The 11641-nt window shown below is 33.1% G+C and overlaps 3 protein-coding genes across 4 annotated transcripts; 1 reads left to right on the plus strand and 2 right to left on the minus strand.

The window, feature by feature from the left end:
• Positions 1 to 722: 722 nt before the first annotated feature.
• Positions 723 to 3274, minus strand: Smsr (Sphingomyelin synthase related). Its single transcript, XM_076439919.1, has 6 exons — positions 2771 to 3274; positions 2069 to 2400; positions 1645 to 1973; positions 1431 to 1571; positions 1210 to 1364; positions 723 to 1138 (listed from the first exon to the last, which is right to left on the minus strand). Exons 2-6 carry the CDS (start codon positions 2366 to 2368, stop codon positions 735 to 737), a joined length of 1329 nt encoding a protein of 442 aa, XP_076296034.1. The 5' UTR covers positions 2369 to 2400; positions 2771 to 3274; the 3' UTR covers positions 723 to 734.
• Positions 3275 to 4389: 1115 nt separating this feature from the next.
• On the minus strand, positions 4390 to 5860 carry LOC143216651 (uncharacterized). Of its 2 annotated transcripts, XM_076439921.1 has the most exons (3): positions 5837 to 5860; positions 4939 to 5433; positions 4390 to 4867 (listed from the first exon to the last, which is right to left on the minus strand). In XM_076439921.1, exons 2-3 carry the CDS (start codon positions 5206 to 5208, stop codon positions 4772 to 4774), a joined length of 366 nt encoding a protein of 121 aa, XP_076296036.1. In that variant the 5' UTR covers positions 5209 to 5433; positions 5837 to 5860; the 3' UTR covers positions 4390 to 4771. The 2 variants fall into 2 exon arrangements, with proteins under 2 accessions (XP_076296036.1, XP_076296035.1); XM_076439920.1 differs by lacking the exon at positions 5837 to 5860 and having other exon boundaries at positions 4939 to 5829.
• Positions 5861 to 6836: 976 nt separating this feature from the next.
• Sec63 (translocation protein Sec63) lies at positions 6837 to 11640 on the plus strand. The gene is made up of 12 exons (XM_076439914.1): positions 6837 to 7240; positions 7868 to 7970; positions 8052 to 8166; positions 8251 to 8356; positions 8563 to 8786; positions 8865 to 9026; positions 9174 to 9402; positions 9495 to 9640; positions 9759 to 9906; positions 9997 to 10480; positions 10639 to 10930; positions 11205 to 11640. The coding sequence occupies exons 1-12, from the start codon at positions 7117 to 7119 to the stop codon at positions 11346 to 11348; spliced, it is 2277 nt and encodes a 758-aa protein (XP_076296029.1). The 5' UTR covers positions 6837 to 7116; the 3' UTR covers positions 11349 to 11640.
• Position 11641: the final 1 nt, after the last annotated feature.

Here is an 11641-nt window from a genome sequence, read left to right on the forward strand (position 1 = left end):
AATTAAAAGTATAAAAGCTATCGATTTTTCTACTTGGTACCACTCTGCTCTATTTCTCTATTTCGCCAAACCTTATAATAAAACTTTTAGAATAAAATAATACAAAAATTGTTCACCAAAATATTGTTTACATTGCTCTCCAATGAGTCGTCGCAAAATTGAGTAATGTATAATTGATATCCTAACACAACCTTACACTAAACTTGTACCCAATTTACTAACAAAAATAATTCTAGGGCACTACAGTAAATACAAAACTCGTTAACGTTGTATAAAATCGTCACATTTAATCAATATTAAATCTTTCCTACTTAGAAACCATAAGAGATATAACATCATATAGTCAATTTGTTTAACGCTATATCTATACACAGAGGAACATTTTGTCCCATTATAACACAAAAATACATACTCTAAAATATGAATCAAACAAGATAAATTAAAGCCAACATGGAACTGATGATAAACTCTGGACTAAAACAACGCTTTAATCTACTAAAATTTACTTTGGAAGGCCACAATATAATCTAAATGAATTATTAGGTTATGATGACCATTTGATGAATAGTACAAAAATCTAGATAAACCACAGAAAGCCCTTTCGGTGTCAGCCAGAACACTAGTCTGTAACTTTCGTAAAATCAATACTTAAAGGTAATTGATTTTCATTTATCTACTAATGAAATTTATGTTCTCAAACTTATTATCAAACCAATATAAAATTGGTATAACGATTAGTGTTCTTTCTTTTTGTTACTTTTAACATTACCACTTACATTACGCGACGATTTACGGAAGAAAGTAGAAGATTGCACCAAGTGCCAAATATCTTTTCCTGTACCTGCTAGATTACAAATGATCAGAGACGGCGATTCATATTCATTTGGAACAATACCATCAACAGAAGATTCGAAAAAACTAAACAGTGGAAACCATATTCTGGTTCTGTTCGAATCGCGTTGCATCAAAGCTTGATTATTTGCTAATGTATGGTAATAGAGAAACAGTCGAGAAGTAATATAAAAAGCTACAAAAACATCAATGGAGTAATGCTCATGCGCTGCTAAGATAAAAAATATACCAAACATATTGAGCATCCATGTAAAGGTATGTAAAAAGTACAATTGCGCTGGTGTATCTGTAAATAAAATATTTATTGAATGTAACTTCTATCTCGTAAATAGATTTTCCTTAAACTTTAATACTCACATTCTGTAATGAAAAAATTTAACATAGTGAGAGCAACAGTATGGCCACTAAACATATAATCACCACAGGTTCTAACACCTTGAATAGACATGCCAGCTCCACGCCATATTACATAAGCCATAGCAATCTTATTGTAGAGATCAACATATGCAGAACTATTAAATAAAAATAATTATACACAATCGGTTTAGTAATGCTTATTCAAAACAATAAACTATTACCTTGACCAATCATCAGAAACTGATCGTGGCTGACACTGCAGATGTGCACCTGGCACTGACAACGAAGTAATAAGCATTGTAACACATCTTAACAAAAAGACTGTACCAGATAAAGCAAAGAATCTTCGTAATAAAATAAATCTGTAAAATATGTGATTATCTTATATATACATATTAATCCTCATAACGTACAGAAATATTGAAAGATTTTTACCTGTACTTATGAAAAATTAATACAATTAGCCATATTGCGAACAGTATAGTTCCTGTGACTTCGCACATGTCAAATGCCCAAGGAATATGTGGCACATTATCTAAAAATATATCAGGTAGTGGAGGATACTTTTTCATGTCTGGCACTCTATCATGGACAATGACCATCACAAAAGCAGTGATCCATGTAACAATAAATAAATATGCCAAACTAATAAAAGCTTTCCAAATTTCAGGTGGCAAATGTGATGCGTGACCATCTTCCGATACAGATGCAGAATAAAACTCATTTTCTATAGAACCTTCACTAGTTAATCCATTACTAGGTACCTGTAAGGAATATATAATATCCATGTTAATATTTCTTTTGTATATAATCGCACATTTCATAATTTTAAGTGAAACACATAAATAAAAAATCTTACTTCTTGTTTGTGATGATTATAAAATGTTGGCGAAGGAAATAAGTCAACATATCCCAACTCAAACAATGCTGCCATGTTTTCTCTTTTCAATTGGTTTATACTAATATATAATCTTTTTATATCACCAAGTTTCTTTATACACATGCGTTCCGACTTTAAGTCTTCTTCCTTCAAAGTCAAAAGTGCTCTACCATCAATTTCCTGTTCCAGGAATATACAAGAAAATTTTTCATATCCAATTTCATCAAGCCAACTTGCCACATCATTTTGGGTCCAATCAGCTATATTTTTTCCAGGCATTTTCTGTGTCTAATTACAAAATTTTAGAAATCCTAAATAAAATATATTAGAACATTAATTAGGTGACAGTTATATATAAAATTTATGATTTTGCATGTTAAAATAAGGTAGGAAAATAAATTAACATAACGAAAGGATACAATAGAAATTATGAGAACATTTTATAAAAGTAAAAAGTATAACATAAAAAACAAGTATTAATAGTATTAACGACCGCAATAACAACAAAAAATTATCGATATTTCAAAACATCAAAACTAATAATGGTAACGAAAAGGATAACAATTACAATAAACATTATCTCTTTATGAACAGATTTACTGAACCATTTTTTCTTCATAATTTTATATCGTTTACGTTTGAAAACATGCGTGATCTAACCGTTAAATAAAATGTACTTGCCTTAAAAATTTAATACGTGGATTACCAAAACTAGGCATCACAATTTTTAGTGCGTTTAGTATACATAATGGATATACATGATGAAGATCATAGCCTTATTGTCAAACGAAAACACGCATTGGCAGTATTTGTAAACAACTCAAACCAGACAAAATCATTGATCAGAATGTCACGAGCATTTGAACACACTCATCAGTTCATTGTTTCAACGGTTCAAAGAACAGTGAATCTATCTTGACGCATGTTGTAATTATTCAATACAACGCTGAAGCTTCCAGTAAGTTAGTCATACCGATAAATACTGATAAGTTAGTTTGCTCAACAATCAGGAAGAAATTCCCCAATAAAACACAGACCAACACAGACGTAATTAAAATATTCTGAAATGATGTCAACATAACGCAACGATTCAACTAATTAAATAGTATTTCATTTTCTACAAATGTGTTTATCGTAAGACATCAAATGCAATTTTCCATTTCAACTTTCAACTATGCACGTAGTGACTTTCCATTTCCGCAGTATGCGTAAATCAGTGCACTAGCGTAAACAATCTGAAGGTACATATATGTATAATGTATGTGCGAGTGCGAGTATGTATGTCTCACCACAGACAAGGCATAAGGATAGGGATAGACATATCATCTTACAGGAGACTTCGTGTCTCATGTTCTGAAATACCGACTGTTTCAAAAATCAGAGGTTTTGATATGCCCTCTACGATTTAAAGTGGTGAGGTTAGGAATTATATTGAATTTCAGCAAAGAGGATACAACAGGATACAATCGGATACATACTCTGATTTCAGGGCTTATAGCGAGAAAAAGACAGCAACTATACATGAGTTTTCTTCTAAATGAACTTTGCTTCATGATGCTGTAACTTGTTTACATTTTATGTATGTATTTTTGATACTCAAGGACAAAGATCTAATTTTTACAAAATAAATATAATTGTAAATTTATAAAGTATATTTATTCAATCTTCTTTGATACATTTAAAATATTGGTGTCAATTTTCATCGATCTAAGATTTATTTACGACAGATATATATAGCAGCCGGGCACCTGTGCACAAAATGGCGTGATTTTCCATGCTCGAGCCCAGGGCCTACCGGCCGGACTAGGATTCAGCCGATTTGCAAGATTGCAAGGGTGCGGGATTCGCATTCTCATTGCGTGATAATACAAACACGGGGTTTTTCAGTAGTCAAAAACGCCAGATAAAGGTCAATCTAGGCAGCAATCGCCCTCAAAGGTCTTATTTATTAACTTATTATACTTTTGTCGGTAACAAGGGAGACTGCTACGCATTTGCAAAGTACTGCCACATTGATGCGACCCGCCCTGTGTCGCGCATGCGCGAGAAAAGTTGGGCTCAATCGAAGCACTGATTGGCCACATTAGTGTGATACCTTGCTGCCCTCTCAAAAACAGGCTGAATCCCAGCCCGGCCGGCAGGCCCTGGGCTCGAGTTGGCTCGAGCCCCCGGCAGGTGAAAATCGCGCCATTTTGTGCACAGGGGCCCGGCTAAATCGGCCTGTCTTGGTCTCAACGCTGCTCCAAGCATTGTGTTTGCCCGTAACCTGTCGGGCAGGGGCTTTGCTAGCTGGGTCCAGGGAGGGCAATCTCCCATGTATAATGTATGGACCTTAGCACCGCCATCTATCCTAGTACCCTCAACTAAAACCTATATATATAGCTATACGATTCTATAGCTATAGATATATAGCTATAGATATACCTAGTATACCGCTTACTTTAAACTCTAATTGTAAGTACAAGGATACAATAATTTTGTATAAACATAGTTTAATATAACAATTTTTTATTTTAATGTAATATAACAATACATAATAAAATAATAATAAACATAATAAAATATACATAATTTGTCTTGAGCACTCATGGTATCCGCTTGACGGTGAAGATGCTCCATCACAACTTGTGATACTCCAGTCTCGACTGGAATTTTCCTTAGCATCTTCTTCAGTGTTGTTTCTCAATTACACAGCTTCCTCAGTAGCTTGTACGATTTTGCTGACTGCTTCAGAAGTGCCAAGGCCAATATCTTCTCATCCGTCGTGTAGCGCCTTCCCTGAAAACATATTTCATAAAGTTATAAATAAGTTACAATTAAATAACGCAATGAAAATACAGCATTCTTACCAGACTAGATTCTGATAAGGCTCTTGCTCGTTCCAGTCGTGTCTTTAAATCTTCTCTCTTCCTGTTAGCATAACAGTTGCGTTTCAGTAATTTCTTCACAACGCTGTACAATCTGGCTGCAGTTGGGGTCAATTGGCACTTTTTCATGCCCCGCAGCAGTACATTTTGGCTCTTCTGTGGGGTTGAACACTGCTGTAACTGTCCTGATGATGTACTTGGACCAGCTTCGTTGTGTCCATCAATATCCCACGCTGTTTCTTCGTAAACCATATCTATACTTGGCGTAATCAGTTCTTCATGATTAGTGTCTTCATTTCTCAGCGGTGTAGCAGATGCTGGATATTCATCTGCTTCTATATTATCATCTGCATATTCCGTCTTCTCACTTTGCAGATGTGTCTTCTGCACTAATATTATTTTTTCATGCACTTTTTTCACTTTTTCTTCTAACTGCTGCACTCCTTTGCACCTCACTGTCCACTATCCTACAAAAAACTTTAAAAAATTTTGTAATTTATGCACAAAATTCCAAAAATAAGCTCGAAAATAAGTTTCCCGAGTGTCGTTCAATTTTGCAAAATTATTTGTAAAATTGATTTAACACTGAGCAAACTTCTTTTTTCGAGGTTATTAATGTTCTTTTGTGATGATAAAATATAAAATATTATTAAAAAAATCCTGTGAAATCGTCGCTTTTGCAATGGTTCACACAATCTGACACAATCACAGCACGGGGCACGTGATTGACAATTGAACGTTGATTTTGGCGGTAGTAGGTAGTATTCAAATATTAGCGCCAAATTCTCCGCCCAATAGCGACAGGGAATTAAACAGTGCTGTGATCGTGGTGCCATCTAGTCTAGTTCCCTCAACTATACTAGGCGGCCCAAGGCCATACATAAGAGTTTTCTCCCCCTGGCTGGGTCCGGCGGTAGGCTCGGTCAGACTGTGCTGTCTGGACTGTACATATGCGTTATACACATACATACAGTAACTCCGCAGCGATGCCGTGCAATTTGGGTGACGAAATGCGACGTCGGAGAGGGCGGAAGAAAGGTTTTATTTGTCCTGATTGGCTGATAACTTTTCATTACGACAGTGCTGTCCTCACAGTAAAATTAGGCTGCTTATCTTGCTCATCGCTTTTTGTTTTTCAGAGCTGCGCTGGTTTGCGCACTGCTAGATGCGCTATGAAATGGTGGGGATAGAATTGCAGTCCATGACCTATTCACTGCAAATTTGTTGCCTGCATCTGGTAGCAGACTCTGCTGATTTTCTGCCATGGCAGAATTTGGCTGACTGGGTAGAAAAATATTTTCTCCTGCAAATCTCTACAATATTTAATGTAGTTATTTAAATTCCATATGAAAATCAAGTACATTGTAATACATATTGGGTTGGAAAGAAAGTTTGTAACGTAAAATTAAGGTGTTTATTCATATGTTTGTTCAAACATGAGAAGTTACCTCGAAAATGGCAAAAAGTAATAGAACAGAATGGAAAATATTTTATTGAATAAATCTATGAACAAATACCTGAATTTTAGCTTTCAATTTTAATTTACAAACGCTACGAACTTTCGTTCCAACCCAATACATGTATATATCCGATAATAATACAATATTACAATTATATACAAATATAAAAATTCCCATAAATGTCTAATAAGAATACTCAATTACATATATATGATGAACGTCACTTTTTAACAATAATTCAGTCCATAAAGCTGATTTATGAATATGAGTTTATAAAATTCTTAATTGCAGTTTTTTATAATATTACGTTTCAAATATTGCCGCGTTTTTCACTGTTTTTTATTCTTCACGTATAGCCTCTCCTTCCTCTTCTACTCAGTGGCTTATAAAAAGAGCTGGAAAAACGTTCGTAAAGTAAAGAAGTGACAACGTTGGTTTGTAGTAGTATTTCAAGGTCATCCGATTTAGTGACGCAAACATTAATGGTTTGACAGAAGTGGACAGAAGTTTTTCGTGTGAAAGACTAGTCTGTGCCGTGCCGGAACTGGCCTGAACAGTTAGCATTCTGTGCTGAGTTGGCAATATTGACAGCGACAGCTCTGTAACTTTACTGTATATTGGATGGTACCGTAAATTCAAAGTGAAGTTTAGTAATGAATGTACTTAAACAATATACTTAAATATTATTACTTAATGAACTATGAGTGGTCAAAAATTTCAATATGACGAAAGTGGTGGGAAATTTTTCTACGTTTTACTTTCATTTTTGGCACTTCTCTTGATACCTGGGACGTACTATCTTTGGCCACGTTGCCCGAAGCAAGGTTAGATTTTAATAAATTTATTCAATTGCATGTAGAAATTAAGTGACATTACGATAACGTTTCATAATCTCGAATGTTATTCACCGATTCATAAAGTCTCGCTACGCATCAATCTCATTTCTCTCACCACACAACTACACACCTAATTGCGAACATCCCGTTAGTAATTTACTAATAACCTCAATAATGAACTGCAACATTTCAAACACTTAAAGTTTAAACTGCTTGATTTGAAAATATTTAATGTTTCCTTTATCATCTAATTTTCCGTTCCAGATTCATGAATGATATTTTTGAAAATATTTAGTTATTTACGTAGTTTTGTTTTGTTTTTCATTTAATACACTATCATGATTAGCACTTCATGTTGAAAATTATTAGTTCGAAAATAAGTAAATTTATTGGAATGCGTAATGCTTGTTTCAATGTTTGATATGATGTGAATTATATGTTATTTAAGATACACTTGGATTTTGAAAAAATTTTTAGAACAAAATAATATACATTATTTGTAAATTACATTAACCAAATTATGCAAATTCTTCTTTTGTTACACACTCTAAATATCAATTTGATCGAACTAATTACATGATAAAGAAAGCACTTAATACACATATTGAATATTAGATCCAGATCAAGAGGAAAGGGAATGTCAATGTGATGGATGTAAAAAGAAGAAAATTATTCTACAACTTAACGAACCATGGAAAGAAACCAAAGCATTATTTAAGTAAGTTATATTTATTATGTATTATATGTGTACACACAATTTTCTTTAAATGTTTTATTAAATACCGTTATATTATTGCAGAAAATTCCTTATTATATTAGGATGGGTGATTCTAATATTTTTGGCATATAAAGTATCACAATTTGATTATGAAAGGGCTAATTTTGATCCGTTTGAAATATTGGAAGTTTCTTCTGTAAGTATGACCAGTACGTTTAAAAAACCATATTTCATTTATCCTGTTACATATGTATACTTGAAATATTATGATTATTTCCAGCTATCATCACAAAGTGATATTAAAAAGGCTTATCGTAAAAAGTCATTGGTTCTTCATCCAGATAAAGAGACTGGAGATGAAGTAGCATTTATGAAACTAACCAAAGGTTAATATTCGATTAAAGTAATATATCAAATTTACCAACTACTAACAAACACATGTGCTTGTATACTGGCAGTTAGTTGTATAACCCAATTAAGTGTATATTTCGTATGAGTAATAGTTATATTACATATTCGTATATAATACTAGTTTTAGGTATTAAGTTCTAGATATTGTTAAAGATAATGATATTGACTTCTATATTACTAGCTTATCAGGCATTAACGGTTGAGGAAGCACGAAGGAATTGGGAAAAGTATGGAAATCCAGATGGTCCGAGAGCAATGAACTTTGGAATAGCTTTACCATCTTGGATTGTTGAGAAAGAAAATTCTGTATGGGTTTTGGGATTATATTCATTGGTATTTATGTTTGCTTTACCAATCGCTGTTGGGATGTGGTGGTATAAAAGTAATCGTTACACTGATGATCAAGTAAATATCAATTAAATTTTAAACACAATATACCCAAATATTAAGGAAAAAGTTAATATACTAATCGTTTCCACTCAGGTGTTACTTGAAACGTCAAAAATGCATTATTTCTTCTTTCTGAAAACACCATCGATGTCGTTAAAAAGAGTAATAATGGTTCTTGCTGCTTCCTTTGAATTTTGTAAAGAGCTAAACGCAGAAATAGTTGAAAGACACTCGGATTATGAAGAAGTTTATTCGGTAAGACAGAAACTACAGTGTTTTTATTAATGTTTAACATTATTTATATTCTAGTTGCATTAAAATTATTTCTAGTAATTTACTTTTCATATAATGTGATATTTCAAATTTAATCACAAACATAACAAACTGATTTTTAATTTTTAGCTTATTAAACAGTTACCCCAGCTAGGAGTAAAAAACAAGGAAGAACCATTATGCAATTCATATTCAATTAAGGCTAGAGCTTTACTTCACGCACATTTATCTCGCATAGCGCTGAATCCAGAAACCTTGGAGAAAGATAAACAATATATACTAAAAAAATGTCCATATTTAATTCAAGAAATGGTTACTTGCGTTAATAGAGTAATTGTACTAGCTTATGCTAAGAGAGGTATGTATGTTTTAATGGAATATAAATACTCATTTATATACAATGTGTCTCGGTATAACATACATATATTAAATATACTCTTGTTTTTTCAGTTCCACAATTACCAAGTATAAAGACTATAGAAAATTGTATGAAATTATGTCCTATGATAGTACAAGGATTTTGGGAATTCAAAAATCCTCTTTTGCAATTACCACATATAACTGAAGATAATTTGAAATGTTTCTCAGCAAAGAAGGTAACGTTAACTTCCAATATGATTGAAATTATTGTTTTTGTATTTAGCAGATCGTTATCATCTTTCTTTATGTGTTGTAATTATCAATTTATACAATACATACATTTTATTCTATTAGCATCAAATCAGGAGTCTTCAACAATTTGCACAATTGAAAAGAGAAGAAACAAGACTGATCCTTAGAAATTTATCAGACAGTGGATACGAAGATGTTATGAAAGTTCTTGGAAGTATGCCATACATAGACTTCAAAGTACGATCTGAAGGTACAGCTGTATAACACACTGTTGTTACATAAATATCTCCATTTTCAGATTCTGTTTTCTAAATATAATTTTAATTTTTTGAAATTCCAGTCATTGATGATGAAAACCCCACAGTTTATACTGTTGGTGCTATTGTAACTGTGACAGTATCGTTAACTCGGAAAGATATGAGACATTTGTTTGGAGATAATACAGTGAAGGAACAAACAATGATCGATGATAATAAAGGTGGGAATGGTGATGCTCCCGAAGAACCGCCAGAAGAACAGAATCAAGTTGTAAAGAAGCCAGCATGGCATAGACAAAAGAAAGGACAGAAGAGATCTCATAAGAAAGGCACTAGTAAAAAGTCTGCTTCTGTAAAAAATGCACAGTCACAGTCTGCAAATGAGAATGCTCAAAAAACAAATATTCCTAATGCAAAGAAAAAAGAAGATAAAATAGAAAAAGAGTCTTCCAAAGATAAATTATCCGATGTTAGTGACAGTAACGTTGACAGTGACAGAAGTGATGATGAGGATAGTCCTGATAAGAAAGATGTATCTGTTGATGATGACGATACAGAGTGGGAAAGGTAAAAATTTATTTGAAAAGTTACTTTACAATTGACCTTTAACTAAACAATACTTGAGTACATATGTCTATCATACCCCTCCCCCCTTTAAGAGATTTAAATAGAATAATCAGTATAATAGTAATTGTATATTATTAAATGTGAGCACCTTTATATAGATTTCAGCAAAGGATTTCAAAGAGAGAAAAATTTTTGGAGGGAAGGAGTAATTTATCACATGAAGTACACTGCCCCCTCTTTCCAGATGTTAAACAGGAATACTGGTGGGTTTACATATGTGATCGCAAGAGCAAAACTTTGTTGACGCCTCCTATTTTTGTCAAGTCATTAGCACATACTGAAGAAATTCAATTAAAGTTTACAACACCAAAGTGGCCAGGTGTTTATACGTTTACTGTATGTTTACGTAGTGACTCGTATCTCGGCTTTGATCAAGCTCAAAATATTAAGGTATATACATGCGTCTATTTATTTACTTATTACTATATAGAGATTTGCGAGATTCCTGAGAATATTCGAGAACCCTACTGTGCTCGGGAATAATCTAGAAAATTGTTAAGAACTCTACTATGCTTGGGAATCCCGGAAATTTTCAGGAACCCGTCCCGATCCTGAATAAAATTCTAGACCCAACATTTTATGGTTCTCGCACATCTCTATTTATTATAAATAGCAGTTTCATATAACATTAGTGAGTGTACTATTGTCATAAAAATACTTACAGTTGGATGTGAAGAAAGCACCAGAAGTACTTACAGAGCATCCGCAGTGGGATATTTCAGATGAAGAAACTGCAGAAGATGTTGATGCAGCTGACGAACATTCCGAGTTCACAACTGATGAGGACATAGACAGTGACAATGAATAATATCTATTTCTCAGAAAGGTTGATCGAGTGACATGAAAAACAATCTCATTTTCCTATATTTTTTTTACTTCTGAAGTTCATCTATTCTTCAATCTTTCTCAGAAAGTTTGAACAAATTATATTAAATGAACCTCGTTTCCTGTCTTTTTTACTTCTGAAATTAATGTACAATGAACTTTTATACGTGGAATTGCATAATCGTTAATGTATGTGGACAATCTAGGAAAATAGTGTGGTGTGTAAGATTTCTCAGTGCAGAGAAAGTAATAGCAAATAAAAAGCATAATATTTAT

The sequence above is a fragment of the Lasioglossum baleicum genome, chromosome 15 (assembly GCF_051020765.1).
Source record: "Lasioglossum baleicum chromosome 15, iyLasBale1, whole genome shotgun sequence".
Classification (NCBI taxonomy): Eukaryota; Metazoa; Arthropoda; class Insecta; order Hymenoptera; family Halictidae; genus Lasioglossum; species Lasioglossum baleicum.

Excerpts from the sequence above, each read along its gene's own strand:
- LOC143216651 (XM_076439921.1), bottom strand. The coding sequence starts at position 5,208 with ATGGTTTACGAAGAAACAGCGTGGGATATTGATGGACACAACGAAGCT. Across the intron at positions 4,868-4,938 it reads CCTTATCAGAATCTAGTCTG|GGAAGGCGCTACACGACGGA; the intron begins GTAAGAATGCTG and ends ATATGTTTTCAG.
- Smsr (XM_076439919.1), bottom strand. The coding sequence starts at position 2,368 with ATGCCTGGAAAAAATATAGCTGATTGGACCCAAAATGATGTGGCAAGT. Across the intron at positions 1,572-1,644 it reads TTAATTTTTCATAAGTACAG|ATTTATTTTATTACGAAGAT; the intron begins GTAAAAATCTTT and ends CATATTTTACAG. Across the intron at positions 1,139-1,209 it reads AAATTTTTTCATTACAGAAT|ATACACCAGCGCAATTGTAC; the intron begins GTGAGTATTAAA and ends TTTTATTTACAG.
- Sec63 (XM_076439914.1), top strand. The coding sequence starts at position 7,117 with ATGAGTGGTCAAAAATTTCAATATGACGAAAGTGGTGGGAAATTTTTC. Across the intron at positions 9,403-9,494 it reads ACTAGCTTATGCTAAGAGAG|TTCCACAATTACCAAGTATA; the intron begins GTATGTATGTTT and ends TTGTTTTTTCAG. Across the intron at positions 10,481-10,638 it reads GACGATACAGAGTGGGAAAG|ATTTCAGCAAAGGATTTCAA; the intron begins GTAAAAATTTAT and ends ACCTTTATATAG.